Raw genomic sequence first — 16,401 nt, 5'->3', positions numbered from 1 at the left:
TCTCTGCTTTATCTAAGAGTTTAAAAAGTGATATCCAGCCATCAACATTTACATTATTTTAAATATATAAATATTAACAGAAAAATTAAAGCTAAAATTTCATATTTTTTTCCAAAGTTTCTATTTTGCAACTTACAACTATTTGAAGACCAATATTTTATGTCTTCAGGCAGAAGAGTATATGCATTTTACTAAGAAATAAGAGCTTAATATATTAAGTTAATGTAGTCAACAGAAGAATTCTCCAGAAGAATATTTGAATATTTAATTTCTGCAATTTTTTTATTCTCTAGAATGTTTGAATATAAAATATATGTTAGAATTGCTTTACTACATATTAATCTAGGCACAAAAATAGATATATTTAGTTTTCAATACCTATTTTTACTGTTGTAATTAGCTGGGTATGTAATTGTGACTTATTTTCTTACAAGTTTGATGCATAATATACATGACCGAATAAATACATTTAAGTTTTAATAAGAATTCATTCACTTTCATATATGTTTTTAATTTTTACTTTTTTCTCCCTCAACTTAACTTAATGTTCTATAGTTGAATTTCCATTTGCCTTTTCATTTTTTTTAACAGTAAAACCATTTGTGCTTTTATTACTTTGTGTTTTATTTTCATTTTGTTGGTGATAAAAGCAGCATTTCCAATGTAGTTTAGTATGATCATTCCTATTTAGCTGAAAATTATACATTTTTCCTCCTGCCCAACTTATTGTCACTATTTTAGATAACTTTTAACAATAGAGGTAATATATCTATTCATATCATTTGTGAATAATTTGTATCATATGTCAATGTCAATTTTTCTTCTCTTGCTGTAAATTAATAAGAAAACTACCTGTCATTATTTATAAGAGTCAATTTAGTGTCAGTTTAGGTTATGCTTTTTAACTCAGGAAATTAACAATCTAAGTGTTGTAATATGGAAGGTCAAATTTATCAAAATAAGTTAAGGGTGCAATAATAATGGAAAACCTGAAACAGAGAACTGGGCCAAAGAAAATACTAAGACAATATAGTTAATGTATATTTCCTTTTTTTTTCTTCCACATAGTCTTAATTTGTGAAATTTATAGAAAGACATGTGATTCATCATCCTGGCTCCATAACATGTATAAAGCTCACGGGTAGATCCAAATGTCCCTGTTCCCATGGATTCATGACTAAATAGCATTTAATAACTGTGGCTTACAAAGAGCATTTTGCCTTCAGTGATATACATAAAAATGCTATTGATTCACCATTATATCTATCTCATTAATTTTTATTATCTATATCCTAACATTTGATTTCTTTCCCAATAATTTGAATCATCTATTCCATTCTAGACTCTGAAGCATAAGACAAAGTAGTTAATATCCACGAAGACTTTGAATGCCTACAAACTCCAAGATGTGTCTGCATATTAGTTCTAGTAAGAATTAGTTTCAAATAAGGTGAAATAAGTGAGTTCTGACAATAATATATGACATTCCTTTCTAATGAATTTAGTCTTAGTTAATTCCCCTAAATAGATTAATGTGCTTGGGAAATTTTAAGAATCAAAACTGTAACCTGCTTGCCTTATTAAAACTTCACATAATTTTCATTATTTTTCAAGTTACAAGATGTGAAACATACTAATGAGTATGCCTCACAGCCCTTTAAGAAAGCAGCCACCTGCATTGACCAACCAGGTAATTATTTCTGCCAATACATAGTTCCATTTAAAGGTAATGAACACCAAGGGAGAAGAAAAAGCAAACATAATTAACTCTTTAAAAAGCATTTCTATCTCTATTCTGAACTCATTTCAGTCTCCCAACAACATTATTAGTCCTTCATTTTCTTAAAGATAGTTTCTAAAATGACCAACCGATTATCCTTTAGGCAGAAACTAGAGTGAAATAAGCTTCTTTATACATCCATAAAAACAGTTGCGTTTCTTTTTTTTTTTTTCTTTTAGAAAGGCCATCAAAGAAACCAAATAATACAATGAAAACTGAAGTCTATTATAGTCTATCTTATTTTATTTGAAATATTTCCCCCATTAGCAAATGTAAATGGAGAGCTTTTCTTTTCTTATTTCCCCCTAAACTAATCATTTAAATCTTTGAATGTAGCCATAGTTAGTTTGATACACATTGTTATTCAGCTTCCTGTTATTATAACTGTTACCTGAGATAATAAAGTTACAAAGAAAAAAGATTTGCAGCCTCCCTTTGTGATTTTCAGTCCATGATCAATTGGCCTCACTGCTTTTGGGCCTGTAGCAAGACAGCGCATCATGAGCACCGGTGTGGCAGAGGAAAGATTGTTCACCTCATGACTTGGTCTTGAAGAGGAACTGGAAGAAGATGTGGCTGGGGTACATTATCTCCTTCAAGGACATGCTTAAATCCACAAGAAGGCCTCCTACTAGGTCTCACCTCTTTAAGTTTTGCTGTCTTTCCATTGCACCAACCTAGGGCCCAAGCATTTAATATATGAGACTTTGGGAGACACTTATCCTAACCACTGCATATGCTAAGCCAATCATGGATATTTTTTTATTTACTATCAGGTTTGATTTTTAACTCTTTACCTTCAGTAAAAGTATTTCATTTTTTTCAAAAATCTAAAAATTCTTATTTTGCCTTATAAAAACCTATTTATAAACTATTCTACAAGATAGTATATTCAAAGTAACTCACTGAATATTTCCTTCAATGTTAGTATCTTTATCCCAGGCCATGAAACTTGAAAACTTTTCAACTAAATTGATTTAGACATTTTTAAATGTTAAACCTATTTATTTTGAACATTATTTTATTAAAACTACTTATCAAAAATTGAAGATTATACAATCCTCTTCATATGTTTAGCATGCAGTTAAACTAAGTTATAGTTTTCTTAGATGTTGAATTGAAATAAAAATATATTTACCTCATTGAATTAAATATAGATAAATTACGAGGTGTATGATAAAAATACCGTGTTGCCTGCCAAAACTAATACTTACTGTTTAATTGTAATTTCTATGTGATATTCACATAATAGGAAATATTTTGTCATGTTTGGGTATATAAAATGTAAATGTATGTTTATTGATTATACATTCTAAAAGATATATAGGGAATGGTCTAAGTAAATAAAAATCAGTTTTCATTTTAAAGATAAAATTTTCCCAGCACTGAGGTCTTCGATACTCATATTATTCACCATTCCTCAGAGATCCATTTGGTTCCAGGTGTAGGCATGAGATTTGGAGATGATCTTTGGATCATGGACACTCCTGTAAAGCTAGAAGATAGGGAAGTGTTAAAAGAGAGAGAGAGAGAGAGAGATAATGTCAGAGACAAAGGAAATAACTGAAGGCCACTGACTAAAGTTATAATAATTTCAGCAACAAAATTTAAAAAAAAGAAACAATGTTATCACCCCAAATGCAAAATTAATATATATGAGGTCATAGTGATTAGTGATTAAAATTAAATGATTGAATAGGTAAATGGGGAGGAATGGAAAATCTTCTATATAGAATATTCAAAAAAATTTACATTAAAGGAGGTGGAACCTAACTCTCTGTTCTTTAAGCTCAGGCAGCATGATAGTAATTGGCCTCCAAAAGAGTCGAATGTGTAAAGAGGAGCTCATAGAGGGAAGAATAACTTTATATTGAGAAATCTGATAATCACTACTCAATCAAGTCATCAAATTTAACATCAACATTGATAAGTCATTTTAATAACAATTTTGATATGAAATGTGAAAAATGACATTTTATATTTGTAATCCTCCTCCCCGAAATATATTATCTCATTCTACTCATCAGAAAAATCAACGAAGAAGCCCAGTTGTGAAACATTCTAAAAACTACTTGGTCAGTATTCATCAAAAATGTCATGCACATGAAAACCAACAAAATCTAGGTGATTTTTAAATACCAAAAGGAGACTAAGGAAATATGACTACTAAAAGTAGTATAATATCTGGGAGCAAATAAAGTCATCATGTCATTGAACAGAAGTATTTTTCTTGAAAAAGTAAGAACATTACCTTAAAAACAATAAAATAAAAATAAAGTATGAATTTTGGTTTATAATAATGTGGTGATATTGGTCCTTTAATTGTGACAATGTGTTATAATAAATAACAAGGTTTAAACCAGTTTCAAGACAGATAGGACCTTCTTGTATTATCTTTACAACTATTTGAAAAACTTAAAAAGACTGTTTTAAAATATAAAATTTAATTAAAAATAAATGATTGCAAATAAAAATTTCTGAAGTAAAATAAGTTACATTTAAAGAAAACTGAGTATATAACAGAAATAATAACTATAAATAATCATAAATATTTTAACCATTACATCGTGAATATTTTAATCTATAAGTTATAATAAAAAGAAGAAATTTTCATTAATTTTCAATGCCTTACTTTTAAAGAACACACTAAAGTGTTCAAAGGAATTTCACATAAACAAAATAGAACAAAAAGCAAGTACAACTAAACTATGATAAAATTCATGTCTCTGAGAGTATATTCTATTTTCTATATTATCTCTTATAATAAAATTCATACTATAGATACATTAGGCAGTGCTATATGAAACACATTCTAATTTATATTTTTATAGATTTTTTTCAGCTAGAAAACTTGTCCTTTTATTAATGAACCTGCTATATGTTCTTCTTTCCACCTTAAACATAGCTTAATTATATTGCATATAGATGAGACCATGTGAATGAGTTTAGACCAAAATAAAATGATAGAAGCTTTAATCTAGAAGTTTGATCTATAAAAGTATACTATACAACCTTTTTGTTTGTTTGTTTTTAATAGATCAAACTGCTCTTTTCTCCTCCATTCTTTTTGGAAGAGAGATACCTAAAAACAAGAGTACCTCCATTGTGTTGAGTGAGGAAACCACAAATAAATGAAAAAAGGCAAAAGTTTTGTTGTGCTAAACCACTGTGATTAAAGAGGTTTGTTACTCACAGCAACTCACATTACTTAACTGAGAAATTGTCTTTTGAAGACTAATGGGAAAGACTTCCTTGAAGCTGTCATTGGAATTGATATTTTTTAAACCAAAGAATAAATATATTTTAATTAAGTATACAAATAATCCAATTATTAATCAATTTTCTTTGTGAAGTACAAAAATAATTTCTTTTTTCTATTTTATTAATTTCTTATTTTCTGATTAATTTTATTCTGAGCCTGTTAGCAATTTAACAATATATTTCCAAAAGAATTAGAAAGAACATACATAAAAATGTAATTCCAGCAGAACACGCTAAAACTCATAACATTTAGTAAGTATTTAGTTGATTCAGTAATTTTAAAAGTTTAATTTTTAGATTTAAGGAAGTATGATTTAGCAAATTCTGTTTCATGGGAGAAAATCCAGACCTTTCCCTATTTTGTGCCTCTCACAAATATTACAACATTCATTCATTCCTATTTGTGGTTGGCTGCTGCTCTTCATGGTCATGGGACATATGTCCTCCTTGCTTATAAAACCTAAAGTATTTACTATCTGGCCCTTTATAGAAAGTATTTGCTAACCACTGGTGTAGAAAGTTCGGAAATAGGCTACATCTTTATACTAGTGCTGTGGGTTTGTTCTTACAGTGCACATTTTATCTGTGGGATCTTTATTTGCACTAATAACATATATTGTGTTAAATACACATGCATCATCTTTCTTTTAATAAGAAACAGATGACTACAGTGTGCACAATTAAATTATTATTTGTCCATTTAGAGTAAAATTTACATGAAAAGTGCATTCATTTTAAATTTATACATTTATGAACTCATTTTCTGAAAATTTAAAGATAAAAAAGAAAGTATAAAGAAGATGTGTATTCTGTTTTTTAAATATGTGAATCTGTAAGAAATAGGGACGTAAAAGTAAGGAATTTAACCTAGTGAAAACATTTTCCCATTTGTAAGGGTTATATTTCATTGCAATTTGTAACATTAAAGTATATACTACCTAAAGGAATCTATCCAAAGTGTGGACTTGGTTATATAGACTGTTTATGGAGGCAATAGGAGATAATTAGAAAAATTTTGGTATAATTACTTCTGTAGAGCTGAATAATGCAGTTTGTTATATTTGTTAGTTTCTAGTATTATAATTAGATCTTCCACAAATAACATCATTTTCACAAATTTTTAATGGTATATTTCTCTTTTGAAATTTTTTTTTCAAAATAGTATTAATACACATGCCCTTAATAGAATTCTGTTTGCATGTAGTGTTCATCCACTGGACTTAGAAAATAGTACATTTTGATTTAATCTGGGCTCCCTTCCAAATTTTAGTCTTAGGGACTAAAGCTAGAAAACAAACTTAAAAATATATGTTTATTTTAAAAGAAAAGAGCTTTATTATTTTGTTTTCTATTCATTATAACTAAATTTTACTTCAGAAATAAGTGAAAAAATTTTAATAGATGCAAATGAATTTTCCTTTACCTTATTTAGGTAATTATTACTATTCATCTGTAGAAATTCTCACAATATAGATTACATATACCTTCTGTATTTTGGTTGCAATGACTTTCTACTTTAATTACAATAAGCAGATATAAAGTAGTTACTCCCATTGATACTGTTGTCATTGTCCTATGTATGCATTGCCATGATGAATCATTGCTAATTTCGCACACCCTATATTAAAGACTTCTATGCTTAACACTTTAAAAAATAAATTCTGATAGGAATTTATCTTCTTAAGCAAAACATACACTAAAGCAGTTTTTATTGTTTCCATGTGTGGAATACATGATAATGAATAATGGCTTAAAGCACAAGTTTTCTTTCTACATATCAACTGAAATGAAAACTATTAGGAATAAACATACATGCACATACACACCTGATATTAACCACACTTACTCCTTTTCTCCCCAGCATTAAAGAGAATTGTATATGTGGCCATGTTTTATAAACACTGGTTATTCCTATTTGCTTAAAAAATATGATCAGTGCTAAATAGTAATAATGAAAATTTGCTCCTGACTGAATTTAAACACTGTTGTCCTTACAAGTGAAGCACTCAAGGTGGCAAAGTCTATTTTCTTTTTTTTTAAATTTTTTATTGTTGGCTGTTCAAAACATTACATAGTTCTTGATATATCATATTTCACACTTTGATTCAAGTGGGTTATGAGCTCCCATTTTTACCCCATATACAGATTGCAGAATCACATCAGTTACACATCCATTGATTTACATATTGCCATACTAGTGTCTGTTGTGTTCTGCTGCCTTTCCTATCCTCTACTATCCCCCCTCCCCTCCCCTCCCCTCCCCTCTTCTCTCTCTGCCCCCTCTACTGACATTCATTTGTCCCCCTTGTATTTACTCAAACTAAAAAGTTTTTTCTCAGCAAAAGAAACAATAAGAGAGGTAAATAGAGAGCCTACATCCTGGGAACAAATCTTTACTCCTCACACTTCAGATGGAGCCCTAATATCCAGAGTATACAAAGAACTCAAAAAATTAGACAATAAGAGAACAAACAACCCAATCAACAAATGGGCCAAGGACCTGAACAGACACTTCTCAGAGGAGGACATACAATCAATCAACAAGTACATGAAAAAATGCTCACCATCTCTAGCAGTCAGAGAAATGCAAATCAAAACCACCCTAAGATACCATCTCACTCCAGTTAGATTGGCAGCCATTATGAAGTCAAACAACAACAAGTGCTGGCGAGGATGTGGGGAAAAGGGTACACTTGTACATTGCTGGTGGGACTGCAAATTGGTACAGCCAATTTGGAAAGCAGTATGGAGATTTCTTTGAAAGCTGGGAATGGAACCACCATTTGACCCAGCAAAGTCTATTTTCAAAAGTTGGCATTTTCTCTGTGGATAGAAACGATCACATCTCTTGAGCTTAAAACTGTTAACTACAGAAAAGTGTGATTCAGCTGTATGACTCTATGAATTTACCCTTTTTAGATTCCATGTATAAATCACACCATTCAGTATTTGTATTTTTGTGTGCAATTTATTTCACTTAGTACAATGTCCCCCAGATTTATCCAAGGATGAAGTTGGGTCAAAGGAGACCATATTTTAGCTAGACTGTATAAATAAAATCAAGACCCATCATATAGCATGGCGACTATAGTAAATAATATATTATATGCTTGAATTTTGTCCAGTAGATTTAAAAAATTATAAATATGTGAGATAATGTGTATGTTAATTAGCTTGATTCCAAAACATAAAATATATTGAAGTACCATGTTGTACATTCTAAGTATATAAAATTTTATTTGTCAATTAAAGTTTGACTCATAAATTCAAAATTGTATGTGTATATGTACTAGTAGCTAAAATGTTGTAGATTTTATAATTCATAATATCAACTGTTTTCTAATTGAATTTCATATACCCAAGGAGAGTTGGGAGAAAATAATATAGCATATACCATTGATAATATTATATTCTTTGAATTTCTATTATGTTTTGGTGCTAAAATGTAAGTTGTTACTCAATTCTTGTAAAATATACAAGTTTTCAATATCTAAGCCAAAAGGACAAGGTTTTGTTGTAAATTATTGTGCAGTTCTCAAGAAAGTTGGTGCTTGAATTAATAAGAATGTCATTTTAATAAAGCTATTTACAAGCAAGTAAAATGTAAATATTGTTTGAATGAATGTCTTATCTGCTAAAGCTTTAATGACACATGTCTCTAAATGTGTAGCAATTAAGATAAAAAAAGCTGAAATGGTAATTAGCCATTAAACATGTTTGCAACAGAAAGTAAACAGAGAAGAAAGAAAATTCAGCAAAATAAAAATGCTTAAGTATGTTGAAAGCCAAAATAATAATGCTGTTTTCTGGATAGGACACTCTGTTATGGGAACTTGTAATTAGAAAGCAGATTTAAGTATATATTTTTAAGTGTTTGTGAAGTGAAAAAGATGAGAGTACATATAATGGAGCAATTAGTTTTCAGCCTTCACAAGCTGTACCTTGGTCATTCTTCTGTTGAGCTACAGTGAGATTTTATAGAAGCTGTAACTTAATGCTGCAGTCTGGTCAGTCTATAGTTATACAAAACATTCTTGGAGGACAAAATATTTTGGTTCAACTATACAGGCAATGATCTGTATGTTTTGCAGATGTCTAAAACTCCACTTGAGATCAATTCAGAATATTAACAAAAAGTAATATTGAAAGTGTCCACAGGAGTATTATTTTGGAAAAGTGGTCAACTAAATAGATGGACAGTAAAATGCTAAGCTTGTAATAAGTTATTGATCCAATTGCAAAAATTTATTAAGTGCTTGATGTTAGATTGTATCTTACATTTATTCTATGTAAACAGGATTAAATCATCTTTTTTGACTTTAAGTACTTAATGATAACACCATTTAGATGCCTTTTCTGCAAAAATAGCATAAGAGAAAAAAGATTGTCACTGACCATTGTGTCAACATACCGTATTAAACATACTACAGAGTTTAATCAACAAGTCATTTTACAGACAGTCTAATCTGGGTAACCTAATAGGAGCAATGATAGGATGATAGGTCTGGCAGTTGAAAAAAATGCCTATAGCCTACAATTTATACTAATCATTTTTGATTTGCATTATCAACAAGAAATAATATGTTCTTGACACTCTAACAATGAAGGAAAATTATAATTAAGTTGAAAATTACAGAGAAGGACCAGTCTGCAATGAATTCATAGTAATCTGAACAATTTGCAGAATTGGAAAGTGATGACACTGCTATTGTTTTCTAAATTCTTATCTTAATTTTCAGAATACTACTCACCTTTAAATTTTAGTATTATTCAGCAATTCCCTCCACATGTTTACCTTTTCACTATAAATGCTTTCCAGGTTGATCAAATATGTTCAAATGTGTCAACTACCTATTTTCCAGCAAGTAAAAAGCAGCTTTTCCTCTTCAAATTGAGCTAAGTGTATGTTGATGATTTGGAAACTCATGTCATGCATTTCTTAGGACTATGAATGTTCCAAGAATAAATTCAAAACAAATAAATAAAGTGGAGAGCAGAGGCACTAAATAAAAAGAAATACAGAAAGAAAAAGCATAGAAATTGACAAAAGATATTAAGTGTAGCCAGATCTTTCCCTGTGTGAATGAGACTGATGTGCTTAGTCCTGATTCCAAACCAGGCATGCCAACTATGAAGACTATCATGCAAAGTGAAATAAGGCAGTCCCCAAAAACCAAAGGTCAAATGTTTTCTCTGATAGGTAGAAGCTAACCCATAATAAGGGGAGGATGGGATGAGGGGAAGAATAGAAGTTCACAGGGTTAGAGAATAGGAATGGAACGAAGGGAAGGGGGATAGGAAAAGGAAAGACAGTGGAATGAATCTGACATAATTTTCCCATGTGTGTATATGCAAACATCACAATGAATTGCATCATCATGTATATCCACAAGAATGGAAATAAGATATATTCCATGCTTGTACAATTATATCACAATGGATTCTGCTGTCATGTATAACTAAAAAGAATATATATATATATATATATATATATATATATATATATATATATGATAATAGGAAATCATTAATCTGGCAAAGCATAATCAAATGTATGAGAGATCACTCTATTTGAAGTGAAATCTACTTTTTTTCTTTCTGATTTTTTTTTTCTTTTAGAGAAAACTGATAGTAACCAAGACTTGCAATAATCAAGCTATGGTCTAGAGTTAGAGGTATGTAAAAAGAAAAGAAGTAATTGGATGATTTCAAGAGGTATTTAGGTAATACACAAAATAGGCTAGGCTTTGTGATATTCAGATGTGTAAAGTAAGGAGAAAAAAAAATAATGTTCATATTCCTGGATGAGTAAGTGAATTATTGTTTCAGGGCCACATGGGCTAAAGAAACAGTTTTAATGAAGAAGGAAAGCAACAGAACTTCAGGCATCCTGAGTTTATTAGATTATTGTAATTTGTTATAGTTGGTGCTTCCCTTCAGTATGCTAATGTGTATCTGAAATATAGGAGAGATTTCTGGAAGGATTATAATTGTATAAGGCCTCATTTAGGAACATATATATAGAGAGAATAACCAAGTTCTTTCCTTAGAATAGGCGCTGAGTAACACTAAAACATGTGGAATTGCTAGAGAAAGGAATATACAGTAAGAAGCACAAGGTAAGGACAAAAGAAGAGAGAGTTCCAATTAATATGAAATGATAAGAAAATGTCAAATGGCTCTGGGAGTTGTTATGGTTTAGACATGAGTTGTCCCATTAAACTCATTTGAGAAAATGCAAAAATGTTCAGAGGTGAAATGATTAGATTATTAGAGCTTTAGCCTAATGGTTGGATTAATTGATTGACAGGAATAACTGAGTGGTAACTGTAGGCAAGCAAGGTGGGGCTGGAGAAAGCAGGTCACTGGGGGTGTACCTTTGAGGTTTACATTTTGCTCCTGGTGAGTAGAGCTCCCTTTCTGCTTTCTGGTTGTCCTTTCCTAAGCTGCTTTCCTCGGCCATTATCTTTCACATGATTCACCCCCTAACCTTGGACCCAGAGCTATGAAATCAGCCAGCCATGGAATAAATTTCTGAAACCATGAGCCCAAATAAATTTTCCTTCTTAAGTATTTCTTGCCAGACTTTTGGTCACAGCAGTGCAACACTGCATATAACAGAAGAGTCCAGTGTGATTTGTTTTGAAAATATTCGAGAAAAATTATGAAAGAGGCCGTCCCAAGAAGAGTTTAGTAGAGTTTGCTTTTTGATGATGAAAGGGTATAACAGATGAAATAAGAAGGTAGCAATACCAAGACAAGATTACCTTCCTGAAAATATTTGACAAGGAAGGAGAAAGGAGACATTGGCCAAATGGGATGAATGTAAGACAAAATATTTTTTTTTCTCTGAAATGTTAATGGTTGGAAGGAAGAATAGCTAGCACACATTTGCCCTTTCAAATCCATTCTATGTATGGGAAGCTAAATTACAAGACCTTCATTTCTCATACTTTATTTTGATTTTGGCAAATGAGAGTTGTGGTGTGAAGAAAAGAAAATTAAAATGACAGAAAAACAAGAATTACCTCACTTCTGCGTTTGGATTACCATGAGTACCCCTACCATGATTGAGCCCCTCAGGTATCTGGGCGGATTGCACTTTCACCAACCCCATGATTTACTCCTTCAGCCAATATATTACTCACAGCACCAGCACTGATTCTTCTGGTTTTCTTTTATATTTCTCCAAAATAGTTTTTTTTTATTTTAAAAAATTAGGAAGTGTTGAATCTAGTTGAAAGTAGAAATCATAAATTTCTTGACATTGATCTTCAAATTTGTAAGATTTTTTCTCAGCCTTAGTATCCTAAGAGGAGACACACAGAAGAGGGTTGAAGCAGTTCAGATTTGAAAAAATAAAGATAAAATAATAGGATTTTTGTGTAATTGACTAATAAGGGGATTGCAGTCCCACACTTTAACCATGGAGTTCCAATTGTATAGAAAATATTGCCCTGGGCTGGGAATATAGCTCAGTTGGTAGAGTGCTTGTTAGCATGAACAAGGCTCTGACCCAATGTTACAAGGTTTTGCTAAATAAATAATATAGGAAAAGTTATTGTTAGCAAAAAGAGAAACACCTTTGTATGGTCTGCTATAACAACAACAACAAAAAATAAACTATGGGGGCTGGAAATTCTCAGATCAGAGTTCCATTAGATTTGACATCTGGCAATGCTGGCTTCCTTGGAGAAGTCTATGTACTCACTCTAACCTCACATAAGGGACAAGGAATATTACTGGAGACTATTTTGTATAGGGGTTAATTACATTAATGATATTCTCTTCTCCTGACTAAATCACAACCCAAAGACCCCACCTCCAACATTGAGGATTATCTTTCAACCTATGAATTGGGGCTGTGGGGCACACTTACTCATTGCAAAGTGCAATGGTAAGCTTTGGGGAGACAAGCCAATGGGAGGTTGGTTCAAGAGAATAAAGGAGATATTGCACAGTTATATTTTGGCAAAAATCAGAGTTTTCAGAGATCTGAGATATTGTGAACTTAGGAGAGCACACAATTTTTAAAAAGATAAAATTAAAATTATGGCAGCTATTAGTAATAGAGTAACATATTGACAAGTCATTTCTCATATGATGATTGTAAGCTCTCAACAAATTAAAAAAGCAACTTTATGAAGGTACCAAAGTGATCAGAAGCAGATTGGAATTGAAAAGGAGTTGATGTTTTAAAGATATAGTAGCTAGCACTGCTTGGGGAGTTAAAATAATAGAAGAAATCTGCAATCTTATGCATCAAGAGCCAGAGGAGAATTTGAGGCTTCTACAATAGCAGAAAAGTAAATTCCAATAGAAGTATTCATGGAAGGAGCAAGCCTCATATGGAAGGGCATGGACATATCATTCAAACTATGCAAAACTTTATTTAATGCCTGAAAAGCACACAATTGGAAATTCCTCAGTATTCAGTGAAAACAGCTACTGAAAGCACAATAAAACAGTTTGGTATTTGAGTTCAGCCATGTTAATGGCTTTCTGTAATAAATAATGATTATTTAGAAGAAAACTGAACATAGAGATTATACAGCTTATCAGGTACAATGTCAAGAATGCAATTAATTATCATGACAGAGATTTTTTCCTTAGAATACTTTTGTTAACACTAATACTACTAGAAGAAAACACAGGGCAAATCTCTACAATATTGTTCACAGCAACAATGTTTTAGAAGTGATCCAAAAAGCATAGGCAAAGAAGGCACAATTAGATCAAAAGGATGGTAACAAACTAAAATGCTCTGCATAGCAAAGGAAACAATCAATTAATAGCTAAGAGGGAAGAGAGAATTCACAGAAGATTATAAAATATTACAAACTTGATAAGAGGTTAATATCTAAAATATTTATGGAACTCAACTCAGTTACAAGAAAATAAATAACAGAATTTTAAAAAATGATCATCAATCATAATCACAGTGGTGCACACCTGTAATACCAGTGACTAGAGAGACTGAGAGAATAGGATTGTAAATTCAGCAACTTGGCAAGATCCAGTCCCAAGTAAACATAAAAAGGGTTGGATTCAATCCCCAGCACCGAAAAGGAAAAAAACAACAACAATGGGACTAGTAGAGTGAGGATAGCGAGATCGTAAAAGAAGTATCTGGGAGTAATTCATGATTTGTGCATGTATGCCTATGCCCCAATTAAACCCACCAATTTATATAATTTAAATGAACCAGTGAAAATTTTAGAATGGGCAAAGGATTTGAACAATATTTCTTTTAAAATACTATACAATTGCTGAACAGGTACATGAAAAAAATGCTCAATATTACTAATTATCAGGGATATGCAAATCAAAACCAGTGAAATGTTGCCTCACTCCATTTAGAATAACTATTATCAAAAAGTTTAAATAGTTCTACTGCGGATCAGAGAAAAGAGAAAACTTGCATATTGTTTGTGGGAATGTAAATTAGTGTAGCCATTATGAAAAAGATTCTGATTCTTCCTTGACAAATTAAAAATAGAACTACCATATGATCCAGAAATCCCATGACCAGTTATTTATCCAAAGAAAATGAAATATATATGTCAAAGAGTTTTTTCATTCCTATGTCGTCGTCGTCGTCTTCTCCTTCTCCTCCTCCTCCTCCTCCTCCTCCTCCTCCTTCTTCTTCTTCTTCTTCTAAATGCTTTTTAAATTTTTTTGGTTGTTCTAATTAGTTATACATGACAATAGAATGCACTTTGACACACCATATATAAATGAAGAAGAACTTCTCATTTTTCTGATTGTACATGATGTAGAATCACACCAGTAGTGTAGTCATATATGTACATAGGGCAAGAATGTACAATTCATTCTAGTATTCTTTCTACCCACCATAGTCCCTCCCCTCCCTTCACTCCCTTCTGCCTAATAGCCAAGAAGTGTGTGAGGGGGGGACCTCATTGTCTTTTGAGTGATGAATGGTTGAAGAAATATGGTACATATATAGACCAAGATGGTCAAAACTGACCTTGTTACTATCTACTCTTAAGAATCAGCTGGGATTCCTCAGAGGAATCAGGGGACATGTAGGAAGCCTCTTAACTCCTTTAGCTCTCCTCTATTAGTGATGCCATCTGCCAGGATGGGTCAGAGTCTTGCTGATCATACATGGCTTCTCTTGGAAGCATAAGGAACATTTCCATGTCCAATGACTCTCCTCTTTTCAGAATGTACACTGTTTGTCTCCCTGTTCTCTAGAGTCCTATTTTCCTAATCAGCCAAAAATATGGAACATATACAGAATGAAATACTCTTTAGTCTAAATAAATAAATTCCTGCCATTTTTTACATCTTGGATGGAAGTGGAGATCATTATATTCAGTAAAATAAGCCAGGCACAGAAAGAGAAGTACTGTAAAATCTGGCCCATATGAGGAACCTAAATTAGTTGACTTTATAGACATTGAGAATAGAATGATCATTACTAGAGACTGATGAGAGTAGGTGGTTGAGAGTGAGTGATGGGGAATTGGTACAAAGTTGTAGCTAGATAGGAGACAGGAGTTCTGGTGTGCTGTACACAGTAGAGTAGTTATAGACAGCAATAATGCATTGTACATTTCAAAAAGCTATAAAGAAGGATTTCATAGGTTATTACCATAAAGAAATTATAAATGTTTGGGCTGGGGATGTGGCTCAAGTGGTAGCACGCTCGCCTGGCATACATGTGGCCCAGGTTTGATCCTCAGCACCACATACAAACAAAGATGTTGTGTCTGCTGAAAACTAAAAAAATAAATATTAAAAAAATTCTCTCTCTCTCTCTCTCTCTCTCTCTCTCTCTCTCTCTCTTTAAAAAAAAGAAAAAGAAATTATAAATGTTTGCATAGGCAGATATGTTTACCTTAATTTTAAGAATTAAACAATAACACACATTTGTCAAAACAGTGCATGGTACACATAACTAGTACATTTTTTTGTATTTATATATCAATTTTAAAAATAAAATTTAAAAAAGAATATACTGTCATTTGTGACAGCCTTTATGAACCTTGCAACATTATATTAAGGGAATTAAGCCAGGTACAAAAAGACAAAGCCCTGCAAGATCTATGTGAAATAAGAAAAAAATGAAATTATAGGAATAGAATGACAGTTACCACAGATGGTGAGATGGGAGAAAAGGGGTGGAAAATTACCGATCAAGGGCTACAAGCTTTAGATAGATAAGAGCTTAAGTTTTGAAGTGCATTGCACATTTGGATAAAGTACTGTATGTTTCTAAATAACTGGGACAGTGAATTTCAAATGTCTCGTTATAAAATGACATGATGGATATGCTACATAGATCAATTTGACCATTCCACTTTTAATTCATCTATCAAAACTGATATATA

At 31.7% G+C, this 16,401-nt stretch overlaps 1 protein-coding gene across 1 annotated transcript in view; it reads left to right on the top strand.

The window, feature by feature from the left end:
* Eys (eyes shut homolog) overlaps positions 1-16,401 on the top strand; it is a 1,560,564-nt gene that overhangs the window by 353,613 nt on the left and 1,190,550 nt on the right. Inside the window, 1 exon segment of the mRNA XM_015487393.2 lies at positions 1,615-1,726. Coding sequence (XP_015342879.1) covers positions 1,615-1,726 — 112 coding nt within the window.

Source organism: Marmota marmota, unplaced genomic scaffold (genome assembly GCF_001458135.2).
Source record: "Marmota marmota marmota unplaced genomic scaffold, marMar, whole genome shotgun sequence".
In the NCBI taxonomy this organism is placed as follows: Eukaryota; Metazoa; Chordata; class Mammalia; order Rodentia; family Sciuridae; genus Marmota; species Marmota marmota.
This window is presented reverse-complemented; position numbering and strand designations above follow the sequence as displayed.